Below are 16772 nucleotides of genomic sequence, written 5' to 3' on the forward strand. Positions count from 1 at the left end.
ACATCTGCCTTGCCCCAATCTGACTCTTTTTCAGCCAGGTCACTGTTTACGAGGATGTCAAATATGATGGACAAATATATGTTCATTTACGAACACGCGTGCTTTTATTCTCATTGTCATGCTATTAAAGTTTAGTGCGCCTCATTATGAATGGCACTATCTGTATGAAGTCTAACGTAGTCCTTGTGGGAAAAAAGTTGTTCATAATACTCGACCTGATGACCTAAACACGATCTTTCCTCTAGTACTCCATCTACAAAACTTAATTCCTCGCCATTAAATGCATAACTCGCTTCAGTATCCAAATTATTGGCACGTCTTGAGTTGTCCTACGGTTAAAACCTATTTCAAGTCGATGATGAAGATGCTACAGTTCCTGAGGCCTGTAAAATGTAATTTCTACAAAATTCAGGAGAGTAAATAGCTAATTTCGAATCTAGTCTTTCATATGTCGGGCAGACGAAGCAAAGCTTTTCTCCTAGGGTACAAGAACATATTATTATAGCTGATGATGTCAAGCACCGCCAACTAAAACCTGCGGTCTGGGAGCATGACATGGATAAGACCCTGGTTCTCGCCAAGGAGGAGCCATATATTCCCAGAATGTTGCCAGAGGCCATTGAGACTGAAAAATATCTAAACTTTTACAGAAACTACAGCTATTCTATACCACCAGCTTAGGTTCCAGATAGTCCGGGTAAAAAGGAAACAAGCAAGACATAGAACTGTGAGACCATAGTGATAAATGGTGTGGTCATTTAAGTAAAGTAATATTACTTACAATAATTGTAATGTGTAACTAGCTGTATGAGCCTATTCTATGTATACGTAGCTTTAAAATGTATATTTTTGTTTAATATATCTGTACGTGGGTCGTTTTACACATCAACACTAGAAGTAAATATGGTATTATTATGTTTCCCATAAGATTTTTCTTCTCAATAATATAATTAAACATTTCTTCCAAACATTCACTAGTGTATTATTGAAATAATTTTAAATTTTCCTGCCCTGTAATTCGTTAATAATTTTTATTTTATAAACTGTATAACGGCATTGTCCGTTTTTTTGGACAACCTTGGGAGCAATCGATATATAAGGTTCGTGGCAATGTCCGTTTTAACGGACGTCCTGAAAACCCGACTTTCAGAATGCTTTTAATTTTTTTTTCTTAAATATAGTACTTTTTTACTCATTACTATCCCCAAAAACATTCCACGTGATAGGTGGCTACATTATTTAATGTCTTGCCATGTTAAGGGGCGAATTCTTTCTCAGATACTGAAACGCTCACTAAAGGCAAAGGCGTGCGAGCAGCAGACAGCCTGCAGTCAGCGCTCACCTGACAGCTATATTTTAAAATGCTCCCTGGACATTATACATGATTATTGGCCTGCCAATGTTGACGGTCAGCGTGTCAACGAAACCAGCTTTATTTGACAAACAATCAGGTTCGTGTTAATAAGATTCTGCTGCGCGGCCATACTGCTGCATTCTACTAATTAGAATTGCGAAAACAATGACTTTTAGATGTACGAGTAGGTAGGTAGAATGACGCTCTAAACTTTGCATACAATTCTCGATGCACTCGCGTGGCAATTAGTGAACTTGAGTCAAAGTTTGAACGCTGTCAACATGGTTTAAACTCATACAAGGTACGAGTTTATATGAAAGTGCTAACTGATGTTACCAGAAAGTGCATCCTCTGCTGAAGTGATCGAGTTATCCGCACCCACCATGGTACTCCCAGAGACAAAGAGTCAAAGTTTTAAACTGGCTAATAGTATAATGTATAAGATTTATATTCGACGACAACCTAAATTCAATATAAGCATCAGTGCTTCGTGCTTCCACATATTGAATAAAGCCAGTCCTCCTATAGTATGTTAACTATTTGTCGCATTGTCAAAAGTATAAAAATATGATTAACTAGCAACCCGCCCCGGCTTCGCGCGGTTTACACAAAACCTTAACAAACACACTTAAACCTTTCTCAAGAATCACTCTATTGATAGGTGAAAACCGCATGAAAATTCGTTCAATAGTTTTTGAGTTTATCGCGAATATACATAAATACAGACAGACAGACGCGGCGGGGGACATTGTTTTATAAGGTGTAATAAAGAGTGACCCTGCTGATAGTGATAACAGACTAACAAGTCATCGGAGCGATGAGAAATTTTTTGTGACACAAAATTACTCAAGACTTAAGTAGAAAAGGAATTACTAGGACCAATCTCGCAGATCGGTGGTTAACGAAACATAAACGAATATAAATTCCAATCCCAACCTCGCCTAATTCACAAAACATTTCATCTCAACTGAGAGGTCGTCTCTAGTCTCTACTGTCCTTATGAAGAATTTATATAGCTTCAAATTATTATGATTATGTGGGGTAAGAGAACCATAGTTCTTTTTTGCTTGAGGCAAGACAAAACAGTATGAGGAATCCCCACAAGTGTTGGTCTTGCCCCTATGTTTGTCTTACCCCATCTAACCTGAACTTAAATTAGGTAGGTACTTCTACGATGTAAAAATTTGTTTCGTGTACGCGAAAGATAAACTTTATCTATGTGCCTTATTACGTTGTGCTGGCCATCGATTATTTGTGTTTTCAACCAAAAGGATTTGAAATCATCTTTTATTATGAAAATGGCGCCTTATTGACAACTGACACTAAGTAAGTAGGTAACTACCCTTTTGGTTGAGAATGGAATGTTTTTGGGTAGACGAAAGAAGTATTATTGAATCGGATTATCATTAAAATATATCGCAGTTATATTAACTCTCCCTCTTTTATTCAAGTTTTTTAATAAAAGCCGGATTTTAATATTATTTGAGGTTTCGGTTTGATTCGGTCCACCTTAGTTTTTTGAGCGTAGCTGTAATGAAATTGGATTTCACCTCGGCGTCGGCGTCACAGGCGTTCATTTGGCTTTTTGCTTTCGCTTTGAAAGGATATTGCGTGGGAATTTATTCAGATGGCGATTTTCCACGCTTCAAACTTTTATTGGTATCGAATTTTACTGAATATTCAATTTATGGCCATTTGTTTCTTTGAAATAAAATTTTGAATGTACTTAAGTATTATATAAACAACAAAATGTTGTGCCCATTTTTGTTATATTTTTATTTACCTCGATTCCAAGCCATTATTAATTTAAGCACGATAAATACAAAATAATTCAAAAAAGTTCACGTATTTGTACACCCAGAGTTCAAATTACACGCAGATTTCCACAGATTTCATTTTTACAGAAGCACATTCGGTTAACCTACAACTAATCCGCTAAATCAAATTGATGTTCAGTGTAACCATTATAATTTTAACCACACCAGCTCGTAAAGGCTCTTTTGACTGTACAAAAACTGAAAAGAAAGTTACCTTTTATCCACATGTGTGGCAAAGTAAATTAAAATTTCATGCAAGTTTTGATTTGTTTCCGTAGGTAAGTATGTTGACTGGTGAAATTAACTTTTAAATGACGAATTTGAATGATAAATATTTAACAACGTTTATTTGGATTTGATTTTTATAATGTTTTACATTTAGTATTTTTCGTCGCGATGGTGTGGTGAAAATTTTTGTGTTTCACTCGGTGGTCATTTTTATAACCCTTGTACTCGTACCTACCTCGCAACGCTCAAGATTCCACTTTTCGAACCACTCGCTTGGCTTGTGGTTCAGTTTAGGAATCGCACAAGCGGTTAATCAACGACTTGGCCCTCTTGTAAAACAAATAACTTACTCTATATTACTATTGCCACGACGATACAAGTGATTGAGAAGTCCGATTGTCAAATAGGTATGCCGATGGTACGGATATGGGTCATTCCATCTGAAATCGACAGATTGGAATTAAAAAGTGTGCTGCATGAACTCCGATTTTAATAAAAAAATTGAGGATATCCGTTGTGTACCAGAAGTGCTACGAGTAAGCCACATCGATTTTTTTCCAAGCAGTGTCCATCTAAATTTAAGAACTTAGTCAAATTCATACTTGCAAATAATAGGCTAAAACTTTTTATTTAGAATAGGTATAATATGATATATGATAACGTTAATATGATATAAATAGAAGATATTATTCTACGAGCATGAAATTTATTTAACAATATAAGAAGGGCAAGTAGTTAATATTTTATAAAAAAGTTACCTTTGATGATGTGCAACAGGGTTACCACAGAAAATGATTAAAAATCGCAAAAATTGAGCGGAAGCGTCAACATTTTAGATAGCCATCATTTTGTTTTTTTGTAGATGGTTATAGTTTTTTTTTGTAATACAATATAAAATGCTCATTTCATACTTAATCGAATAAAGCAGCATATTACCTATTCTAAATCAAAAGTGAGAGCAAATTATGTGTAAGCAGGAATTTGACCAGATCTTTTCCTTCGAATAGGCACTGCTCGGAAATCAAAAGATAAAAATAAATGGTGGTGGCTTATCTTTTCTTACACCATAAGGATAGTTCTATTTTTTTTTTATTCGAATTAAAAATCACACGGCGCACCCCATTTGTCGATTTCAGATGGAATGGCCGATATCTGGTGTAATATGCAATTAATGCTTTTTGTCTTAAACGTGCTACCGATGCAGGAATTATGTGTCAATGATTTAGAATTTACCTCCTCATCTTCCCTAATGTAACGTGATTCCTGGTGGTCAGGGTCGCGAACGAACCGGCTCTCTTCGTAGGGCTTCTTGCGCGGGCGCTTGCCGACTGCCACTTCGCAGGCGCGCCGCATCAGCACCGTCGGTTGGTTAGCCTGCAACAAAAGAAATCAATGTTTATAAACAATTTTATACCTAACTCCGTTGCACAGACAAAACATCCTCCAGACTGAGCATAGTCGCGCTACCCCTTCTGCCACGCATACGGTAATTTTACGCCATGTTCGAGTCGAAAGTGTCTTTGTGTGACGTCCGTGTCTTTGAACGGACCAATCACGGCTCGGGACTTCGCTCACCTCGTCCTGCGCACCCCCGCATTTTTGGCATCATCGGTTGCATGAAATAATTGCTCTAAACTCGGTCTAGAGGATTCCTAGTCTATGCCCCGTCGTAACCTCGTTGCATCTTATACAAAACCACGTTTGGCAAAACATGAAAACGTTTACCAAGTACCTACACAGAATTGCAACAAAAATAATAAATTTAGACCATGATAAATCTGCGAAGATTTTGATAGCACACGCAGTGTGTTACTTATACGTCATAATGCATAGATGGTTGACGTTGCAGACTTATCTTAACTCTAACATAAACTCTAAATTTAGCGCAAAAAGCCTTCTCAGATATCTGATGAGACTTGATACGTATTGTTTGTTCTAAAGCGGGGTTTTCGTCATAAATTAAATAAGGCTACAGTGGGCAAAGTATATTAAAAGCAAAAATAAATTTGGAAATCAGTTCATTATTTACCGAACCGTCTAGTATACAGATAAACATAATGGAATCAAGTCCGACGAGTCCTTTTTTTAGGACTCGGTTACCGGCTTAAGGACAAATAATCAAGGGTTTTAACAATATCGTTTATTAAAGGTGTCAAACAAGCATTAACTCCGGGGAAACCCGAATTCATGGAATGACTACCGAATGGAAGGGAACCGGTATGAGTGTCCTTTCAAGTAGAAACCTAGCAATAGTTTATTTTACTTCATACCTTGTTTTATTTAAATTATTGAATAACTTTACTGTAACTTATAACAACAAACGAGGATTCAAAGGCAGCGTACATTGTCATTGTCAATCATCTAGTACATCTTCAAGAGAAACTTTTATGGGTTTTTGCAGAACACGGCAGCAAAGCGAGGCTTTTCTGTCGCAGACAGGCACTGCCGCCGGATCACAGACTTTAATCTTGGGGTCGAGGTGGCATTCGAGCTCTACATCGCGTGGACAGCGCCGGAGGAAGTTGGTTGCGCCTTGAATCTTCCCGTGCTCCTGGTCCTGCATGCCGTTGCGCTTGAATGCAGTTACGGGAAGCCTGTTCACCTGCAACCCAGACACTCCCGTTTAGACTCACTTGTGTACGCAAAATAATTCACAGACTTGCTGACACAAACAAATAAAAAAAGAGCAAGCACACATTATTAAAATGTGTTATTTAATTTAATGAGCATGATGAATCTACCGGCCACAGTTTTATCTTTTTTTATTTAGTTTTTTATCTTATGCTCGCTATGGTTGCACAATGTAACCCAATATTAACTGATCCATGGTAATGCTCACTCGTCTTGTTTTTGCGAATAAGTTTCCATACATTAGAAAAAATCTGCTATGTTGTACCACTTGCAGCGATGGTTGACATCTTATGGGTCGAGTAATAAAAATAACAGTGTAGTAAAAATCATACTCTGATTATATTTCTTGTAGACACAAATAAATTCCACGCTAGAATCTACGCACCAACAGGATCATTGTTGCTTGGCTTTTTTTACATGCAGCTTCTTCATCGGTTTGATGGCAATTGGTCTAGGATAGTCGCCACACCAAGCATCGTGCCAACATTTTCTGATGTATGCAATGCCACCGCCTTCTATGACATTTTGATCTTGGAGGCCATTCCTTTTCAATGCAGATGATGGCAGGGGATAAACCTGCCAAAGGTCGTCTGGGTCGTAATTTGAATATATGTATACTTTTCTTGTAACTTTACTACTCATTATGTAAGAGATTTATTTCCTCTTTTTAATAGGCAGCATTTCTTGGGTTATTTTATGGTAATGTATTTTTAGCGGTGTAACAGCTGTGTATACTGTAGGTTCGATCGCTCCCTCACCAGCACACAGAAACCTAATTGCACCTCTGTATCCATGGATTTGATCCTGAATTCCGTTTCGCATGTACGCCGTCTTAGGTAGGCTTCCGTGACGGGTAGGAACATACCGTTCCTGGAACCAACCACAAAGTAGGTAAGTGAATAGTAAAAATAAAAGATTTGTAGTTGGTTTCAGTGTACGGTTAAACAAAAAGGAAAGAAATCGCAAAAAGGTCCGTTTTAAACAGGTTACCCTAGCGAGATTTGTCAGTTCATAAAATATAACAGTCATATTTCATATATTATTTATCTTTTCTAAAGGTTTATTTTTTTATATGATTGTTTATTATGTTCTAGTTCAGTTTCCGTGATTGTTTTCAGTCACAACATTAATACTGAACTAAAACCGAATTAAATATTGAACCTATCTTGATTTGAATTTAAATAAGTGCTACTTGTAAATTATAATGGGCAATATTATATAAGGTAATTTAGTAATAAATTATTACTATGTAACAATATAAATAAAATAACTTGCTATTCTTAGTACTTAATCTACCTACTTACTCGATAAATAGTTTTTCACCACACCAGCTGGTAAAGGCTTTCTTTGTATGTACTTCAAAAATCTATAAGAAAGTAGCATTTTATCCACATGTGGGGCAAGATAATTTAAAATTGCAAATTTTGAGTTGTTTACTCAAAATTTAAATTTTGAATAACGTTCATTTGGATTTGATTTGGTTCGATTTTATTTGATGTTTTACAGTTAAATTATTTGTATTTGTAAGTAGTATTTTCCTCGTGTTGGTGTGGTCAAAATTGTTGTGTTTCACTCGGTGGCAAAATTTGTTTAACCATTGTGCCTTGGAACAGTTGGAACCCTCGCAACGCTCAAGATTCCACTTTTCGAACAACTTTGGAATCTTTCACTTGCTCAGATATCAACATTAGGACGAGCGGTTAAACAACAACATGGGCAAAGTTGCTGTTTAGTAACTATTACTTCATGAACTATTTTTCAATGTTAACTGGAACCAATACCTACAAAAATAATCAAAGCATAACAGTTTTGTTTTACTTACAATGCGTCCGTCTTCATATCGATAGCATGGCATAATGTACTTTGTCTTCGTCGGTTTACACTCACGATGCGACTCGCAAGGCTCGCAACACAGCGACCGAGGCGACGGCGACGGCGAGCGAACGATGTAGCAGTCCTGATGATTGTTAGGCGGTGAACATGGTTCATATTCGGCCTTAATACAGTGTCTATGACAGTGCTTCGGTTTTGGGGGTTTGTCACAGCAATAATATGTTTTAGTGCACGCTGGAAGACAAGGGTGGTAGGGGGGATTATCAATACATCTCGGAGCGACCAGCATTGGTCGCACTGAATCTGCACCACATTCCTCCAAGCAACAAATTTCCATTTTTAAAGTTTTATCCTTAGTAGGTTAAACTTAAACTTAAAAATTTAGTTCATTACAAAAATATCACAGTAAATTTATAATCGTTTTCCAAAAGAACCCTCTACTACTAATTGTCAATTTTGAAAAGATTCGGCAGCGATTTAAAAGTTATTCATTACCTACCAGTATTCTGCTAATATATGATTTAAACCTCAATGGAGTAGATTTGCATTGACAGTGGCATTTTTTTGGCAAGTGACAGTTTCAAGGAATATTATCGTTGTTGTGCTTGTGCGGCGCGAAAACCACGCAAAAACCGCGATTTGGGTGCAGTGAATTGAGATGGTGGTGTATTTGAAAGATTTCCACCTGCTACAGCGCTTAGGTACGCGACATTATAAACAATGTCTGTCTGTGCGCTTGTCTATCAGTTCTATCACGTTCGTTGCTCATACATAGCCATCTCCCGAGCTACAAAGGCGCAAGTTGACTGGGACGGCATGGAAACGGCGACATTTAAGGTTTCCAATTCATTTACTTTATTTGTTATGATCTGAAAGCATTCGAGAAAAAATATGTCATTTATCCAGAAAAGAGATTCACTCGTAAAAGTTAGTTCTCGATCTCAGTTGCCGTTTGTGGTATTAAAGTATTAAGCAGCCCATCGACACCCCATACTTTGATAAATTATGAAAGCCCTTGTTACCAACATTGAGGCATAGAAATAATCTTATCGAATTAAAATGACTGCTGTTGCATTTTGGTGGCACATACCATACTTGCTTTTAACATAGACGTATTATACTTACTTTTCTTTAGGTTGGTATGATTGGTAGTAAAACGTCAAACGTCATTTGAATTGTCGTGAACGTGGAAATACGTGGTTATTTTTTATTGTAATTGGTAAAATAACTTTAGCTGTTATTTAAATGGGGGCCAAATCTTTAAGGAAATGTGAAGTTTGTAGTGGGTGTGTAAGAAGACTAACTACTGACGCATTTTTGGCCAAATTTCCAACTTGATCCGAACAGGTCGGTAAACTGATGTTGGTATGCAATATTTTCATTTTTTACTTTGAGTCGTTAACAGTTACTAATTTAATTAGTTTTAGTCATGTACAATCCATGATTAAAACGAAAATATTTTGTGAATAAAGTATTTTTAAGTAAAAAACTAAGTAACCTATGACACGAATAGTGTACGACCAATTTTATCGATAATCTCTTTATTTCAGATGTCGATTATGGGCAAAGCTGAGGAAAAGGAAATGAGGATTTGGCGTATTTATTTACCTATTCAAAAGCTGAATGGAAACAAGTTCATTTGTGGAAATCATTCTCCATCCAGTGCCTTCAATAAAAAGGGACCAGATTAAAAAAGAATGCGCGCAAATTCAGCATATTGTAATATGCCTACTTGAATAATAAACTATGTTATTTTTATCATGTAAAATAAAATTGTTTATATATATATATATAATGTTCTTTTATTTTATTAATAGGTAGTACAGTAGGTAAATACAGCAGCACGTATCTCACATTTATCGATATCGATAAACAGTAGGTACTGGAAGTGTCGAGCCCTAGCGTTGTTTTTTTTTGTGTTGGTAGTATTGTGTGGTTTTTCTTTTTTTAACAATTATGGCCTGGATGCGAGATCTTTAAGCCTGTATTTGGTGTGTTGGGATATGTACGTTCATAATTCGGTTCGAGGATTGTTCGAGAGTGCCGACTCTTAAAACGTAGTGATTATATGCTCTTTGGTATTAAGGCCAGTTGCATCAACCACAATTAACAGACAGATCAACGTCAATCAGCAAAGAACTATGACACTTTCCATACAATAAAATTTAACGACCGCTAAAACGGTGACTGACGGTTTGGTGCAACCGATCCTTAGTATCAGACCAGTTACCAACTCTGATCACTCTCATTACAGATCTGTTTATTCTTCAAGGATGACAATAATCCATAACAAATCATATTGCATGGCCATACAGTCAGCTGCAGAAGTTGCTAAGCGGGCGAGGTGTTCAAAATTATCTTGACGCGACTCGCCCGCTAAGCAACTTCTGCTGCTGACTGTATATATACGTTAATTGCGTTGCAGGTATGTCACTGCACCCTTAGCTTAGCCATACCAGAGAATATTTAATCTTACCGATTCAATATCAAGCACTTATCCCCCATTCCGTAAAGTTTCACGGTCCCGAGAACACACATTAGTCGCCGTGCTATCGCCAACAAAACGGAGCAAAATCCTAAAGCAAAGCTTTTGCCAGCGTCGCAAACATTTGCAGCCGCCTCCTTGTCGCCGGCAACTCGAAAATGCAATTTTCCCAATGCAAATCGAACGCTCCAGACAGATTTAATGCCTTTTACTTGCCGATTCCGTTCATCACTTCCGTAGAGAATTGAAGATGACCACCTCCCAAGGGAATCCATCGAGATCCGCATTTGCTCAAGTATTTGACGATAGATCGGCGCTTAACTTAATATTCTCGGTAAAGGAAATGGATTTAGTTTCAAAATTTGAAAATCAGTTACTTAGCTAAGACATCGTTCATCAAATCGAATGCTTTTAGTAAGTATGTGTTTTGAGACGAGACTTAATAAAACCGTAGTGTTTCTCTAGAGTCTAGATCTTAGTTCATAATTTATATTAAATTTATACCTTATTCCCATACAATCTCTCACACAATTGAATGAGATTTCAAAATTAGTTGTACCTATAGTTTTATTTGTATAAGGCAAATGAAAATAAATAAATATACATATAAATCGAAAAGTGCTCGAGTGGAGACCACGGACTAGCAAGCGCAGCGTAGGACGTCCACCCACAAGATGGACAGACGATCTTGTTAAGGTCGCCGGAAGACGCTGGATGCGGGTCGCTTCCAACCGGCACGTATGGAGGTCCAAGGGGGAGGCCTATGTTCAGCAGTGGACGTCTTATGGCTGAGATGATGATGATGATGATGATGACATATAAATTAAAATGTTGGCTAAAACAAAAAGTGCATTAGACAGAGACAAGAGGCGGGAATGAGGGGAAGCCTTTGCCCAGCAGTGGGACACACTAACAGGCTAAAGAACAATAATAACACAAAAAGTAAATATGAAAATACCGGAAAGACTATTTTGCAAAAAAAATTTATTTGAGGTTATTTACCACCTCTATCGTTTCATAAAAGTTGCTGCACGTTTTATTGGTATAGCAAATCTCAGGCGCAAACATTTTAGTCAGCAAAATGGTGAACTCTCATGCACTCGTGCAGTTTGCTCGCCCATTGTCACACTGCACGCTACCTAAGGGGGGATCTGCACTTGTAACATACCGTGCCGTGTTAGGTACGTTATTGAGTGGACTGCATTATGTAAGAGAACATTTGCCTCGACGAGTTATGCCGCGGTATAGAAGTTGAGACACGATGTTTGGTGTGTAAATTCCAAAATCATCAATTTCTTAAATATTTTGCACCTAATAATAATATATCATTTACTTACTTCTTATGTATGTAGGTAACTCACGCAGAGATGTTATTATACCTACTCGCAATAATCACTCCAAAATATCATGTTCGCTAAGATATTTCTGCTGTTGATTGTACCTAAATAGGTTTACTTACTTTAAAATAATCTGATTGCATTTTATTTTCCCACAGTTCTTTTCTTTCTGCACGTTGTATATTATGATTCAAATCTTGTAACACAAATTTGAACTAGTTTGCGGTGTCTGATTGTTGATTGATCACTAACTCTGTGATAATAAGGCATGAATTATATTTCCTCCAAAATTATATATCTCGGAAACAGTAAGACAAAGACAATCCAATCACTATAACGTCAATCCATCCTGCCAAGCAAGATCAGAGATAAGAGACGTTTACAAACGCCCTCAGTAATATTATCAGAAGAAAAGACGATTACTTCCAATCGACTTAATCCTTTCAGACTGAACTGTGGTGTATTCGATACCCTTATACCTCAGATATTTCCACTCAACTGAAGCACCAGAATACTGTACAAGAGATAAATACCTTTAACGGTCCAAGCGCTCTAAGTAGGCAATTGTCCGTATAGTTAGTTTGCATTCTGAAATTAATTTATCTGAATAGTCGTATACACAAATATTCGGTATAATATAATATTGTCAAAGTAGATTAGTCAGTAGATTTGCCAGTGATTTTTTTTTACTTTTAGAACGTCATTTGAATTTGATGCTTATGTTTTCACTGATATGTGTTAAGTTTGTTAAATGTCGAAAAGTATCCCCATCTACTCGACGATAGGCCAAAGGTATGGTGCCATCTTTTCGAGCAATGGCGAAAGTTTACTATATTATTTTTTGACACATTTAACCATAACCTATTTACCCACCATAAAAATCATAAAATTAACCCGACTGCGATTTTTTTCAATACCTATTATTCCTCATAGTTTTGAACCTGTCAAACAGACCGCAAAACCCGAATTATTTGCCACCACACATACATCTGTCCTTATTCCATAATTTACATAAAGAGTATCATTTCAATGAGTTATGTAAATGAAAAAAAAGGAAAACTCTATGAATGTACATTTATTTATTTATGAAAGCTTTTGTCAAAGGCGCGCGGGTTCATCCGGGTGATTCATGACCTATTCCATAAAAGGGTCCGTACGTAGGTACCTATATGAAGAGTTGTTGTAATAAATTCTTCCGTTTGTATTGAGAACATGGGAAACTGTTGACGGACTCATGCACCCTGCTCGATTGCGATAAGGGAGAGATTTGAACTAACTCCATTTAGCACAACGCATTGAGCAATGAATTATATCCGCGCACGGTAGATTAACTGCGTGAATTATTTGTTGATACTCGATACACGATGATAGGTTTAAAAGAAAATTAAACTTAGATATACCCAGTTATTTACCACATTTGTGGTATCATTATCAAACGACTGCCTAATCACCGCACTTTATAAAAAAGGTCCCCCGCCGCGACTGTCTGTTTGTGTTTGTATGTTTGTTCGCGATAAACTGAAAAAGTACTTCCATGCGGTTTTCACTTATCTATAGAGTAATTCTTCAGGAAAGTTTAGATGTAGGTATACTTCTATGAATATCACCAATCCCGTTGTCTAAGCAGCAATGCATAAATCGTCTGCAATAGACGGAAAGGCCTGTGATGATTATCTGAAAGTTTGAATGAAATATTCACATTTAAAAGGCAACACGACCGCCTTTTATTTCAGTCTGCAATTAAATTAGGCATTAACGTAGATTTGCAACACCACGAAAGCCAAAATATGGAAATAAAATAAAATACTTACGTGAAACACGAGCCCAATTTGTCGGAAAAGCCTATACCGCCATAATATTCAATACATATACGCAAGAGCGTATTAGGGTCTACATATACAGTTTTGTTATGTAGGTTTACGATCATATGACACCAAAAATAGGGAGGAAATGTATAAAATACGACGGATATGGAAAACGATATCCACGGTATTGTAACGAGGGATGTCATTTGTCAATAGGGGTGAGATTTAGTGTTCCTTTTATAACTCGTCGTCCCCGCGACGATGGATCGCGTCGCCGTAATAACCTGAATAACCTGAGACTTTATGCAGCGACCCCGCGTAGATATAACGAACTATTCAAAAGGAAATGACACCTCAGATTTTATGAAAGCGCCATATATTTCCGCTCGGAGTTGCACTGGCGCGGGGCTGTTTAAGTCCGCCATTAGACTACCTAAACGCGCCGTTATCACCGGATTTCCATATATACAGTAAAGCAAATTTATATTACTTTCATGTACCGTAAAATCAGGTAACTTTAGTCCACAACTTACAACTATGGTTCAAATTCAAGTACCAGTAAAATATGTATGTATAAGTTTTTTTTTTTCAATTTATGTTAAGTATAATTATATTATACTCATATTATAGAAAAAGTATTAACGTATCTAAGGTCCAGCATAAATGTAACGGGTACATATCATAAAGGCTCGTTAAGGTGAGGTATGCCCGGGGAAAATTTTCAGATCCTGTCAAATTACCCCATTTCACACACAAGCACACGTCACGCACACTACCTCACTTTACCGGGACAGGTCAGTGACCCATCCTGTTTTTTTAAGTTAAGTCGTCTTAACCACTAGCCTCCTTTGAGGAGGAGAAACTCTAAAAAAGTTCCATTGAAAGAAGGAAGACAAAACAATATATTTTCTCTTGCTCTCCTTGTCTGTTCATGTCACATGTGACGTACTTAAATATAAATTAACTAAATAATCGAATTCATTAGATACTCGAACTAAATAAACCGAATAAATACAGAAGTCGTCAAATGAAAAACGTTATTTAGGTACTACTCTAATCAATAGGGCTTTCGATAAGGCACAAATCAATTCAATGACTATGTCATTAAAATCATATGTGTATTCCGATGATGTTATTATTATATAACTTACCTTAGCTTAGCTTCAATTTGTATATATTTAGTTATACTACCTAGCTACTAAGCAAAATTTGCATGCTTCTTCAAGTGAAATGTAGGGGGGAGCGGGGACAAAGGTAACTGCGGGTGGAAAGTAACTATTGCTCTGTAGGTTTATCTAATAGACAAAATACCACTCCGCTGCTATTAAGTGATAGACAGTGGTGCCCTCCTCACTCAGTCAGCACATTCAGTCGAAACGCCACCACGCCGCGGCGCCACGTGCTATTAGGTTGTGTGAGAGGACGCAACGTGATTTTTCGAATCAAAAGTCCGTTTTTTGACTTTTAGTTATTTGATGTTTATGTTGTATTAAAATTCATACATTTTCTGAATATTTGCATATCCCCTAGAGTGGCATTGTCTGGCTAGGTGTCTATGGTGGCGGGGAGCCGGGAGACGGACAGATATAACAAGCCGTTGAATGGCGGCGCCTCAGATTTAACGGTGGCTTGAGGTTGAGTGGTGCGGCCAATTTAGAAAAATATACGTCAAGTGGCGGGGCCTCCATGGGTGGTCATCGCGAATTTGGCGTGTGTTAGAATTATGACCATTTCTCAAAAAATATGTATGAATGATATTAACTATGTATCATTGAATTCAGCATAAAATAGCTTATTTGATTGTATACCAATGAATTTCATTATATTTATTTGAATTATGCTGGACTTGATCAAATCTCATATTACCATTTTTTTTTTCTTTCATGTATAAAAATATGTATAATTAGGAAATAAAACAATTGATTGAAAAAAAAGCAGTCTTTATGACAAAAAATTACATTTAACACGATTCACACAGTTTATTTCACTTTTTATCACTGCGTATTCCATTTGTATACCTTTGTAAGAACAATGTTTTTTAGCAAATAAATTTCTGGTTTCTGAATGTTCGCGGCTTGACGGTCGGCGCGTAATGGACGAGGTCTGGTGGGGCGTGAACATCACGCGATTTCTAAAAAACATTATTTTACGCGGGAATTCAACCTTTAAGGAATACCATCCTTGTTTAATGAAGAATGCATCTTGCAAAAGTGAGCAAACAATGCATAGTTTTAACGGTTTTATTTTAGGCGCAAAATACGGCGTCACACAGAGGCCGGGAGACGGTCTCTGCCACACACGGGCTTGTTGTGACGGAACCGTCTCCCGGTTCACCGCTAATTGGGGACTGTCTGGCTACCGGCCTCTGCCACGCAGGGGCATGTTTTAAAAATGGCCGCGCCATTTTTCCTACCGTTCAACCGGAGGCCCTGCCACCCAAAGAGATATTGATTAGATTGATTGCAATTTATTTTTCTTGCACACGTTGCGTTTCAAATTCAAAGATATCTTTCATGTTTTCAGAAAAATGCGGTCGGGTACAAAAGTAACAAAGCCATACAAAAGTAATATTTACATCCCATACAATATACCTATTGGATCTATGCCATATTAGTAAACGATGTATGCCATATTTGTAAGTGAAAAAACTCTGACCCTGAATTATCTGATTAGAAAACATGTTTATAAGACAATAAATTGATCTCATCACTTGAAATAAAAACAATTTCTAACGAGGAATTAATATTGATTTGAAATTATTTAAGAAAATAGGCAAAAAATGACCGCCCCATCTTCGATAATATTAGGTCTAAAATTTTGACAAAAAAAATACAAAACCTTCTACCTCTAGATGACAGGAAAACCTATTAGAAATCTAGAGTCAAGCGTGAGTCGGACTTAAGAAAAAAAACGCGGTTGGGCTGTTTTAGGGACACAGCCGTAATGGTTTACGTGAAACTAGCTGTGGACAGCTTTTTCGAAAGCCGATGGCCGAGCTACGCGTAGGGCCGTAGGCCCAAGCATCCCTTAGAGGCTTTTTAAAACGCACGGCCGAAGGCCGAGTTGCGGGAGGTTAGTGCTCAAACACAGAACAATTATAGTTCAATTGTCTGAATGCGAAGGTCGAAAGCCCTGAAGGCCCGGAGCCTCCGACAAGTGCATGCTCCCCTGAAAGGAGATTGTCGATTTTGTTCTATCTTTTGCTAAGCGATTGGGCCCAATACCTACAGATTACTGGAAAAACGCGTAAGAAGTCTGCAACTAAGCGTGAGCCGGTCTTGA

General features: G+C 37.3%; 1 protein-coding gene across 3 annotated transcripts in view; it reads right to left on the reverse strand.

Annotated features, from left to right (window-relative positions):
* The window catches only part of LOC134680189 (uncharacterized), a 47890-nt gene that overhangs the window by 14386 nt on the left and 16732 nt on the right, over positions 1-16772 (reverse strand). For 2 of the 3 annotated variants that reach the window (XM_063539270.1, XM_063539268.1), the window contains exons 1-2: positions 7853-8305; positions 4633-4773 (exon numbers count right to left, since the gene is read on the reverse strand). In XM_063539270.1, coding sequence (XP_063395340.1) covers positions 4633-4773; positions 7853-8200 — 489 coding nt within the window. In that variant the 5' untranslated portion in view covers positions 8201-8305. Of the gene's footprint in view, positions 1-4632; positions 4774-7852; positions 8306-16772 lie in introns of those variants that run through there. The other variant, XR_010100436.1, reaches the window with a different exon arrangement.

This window comes from Cydia fagiglandana, chromosome 3, assembly GCF_963556715.1.
Source record: "Cydia fagiglandana chromosome 3, ilCydFagi1.1, whole genome shotgun sequence".
In the NCBI taxonomy this organism is placed as follows: domain Eukaryota; kingdom Metazoa; phylum Arthropoda; class Insecta; order Lepidoptera; family Tortricidae; genus Cydia; species Cydia fagiglandana.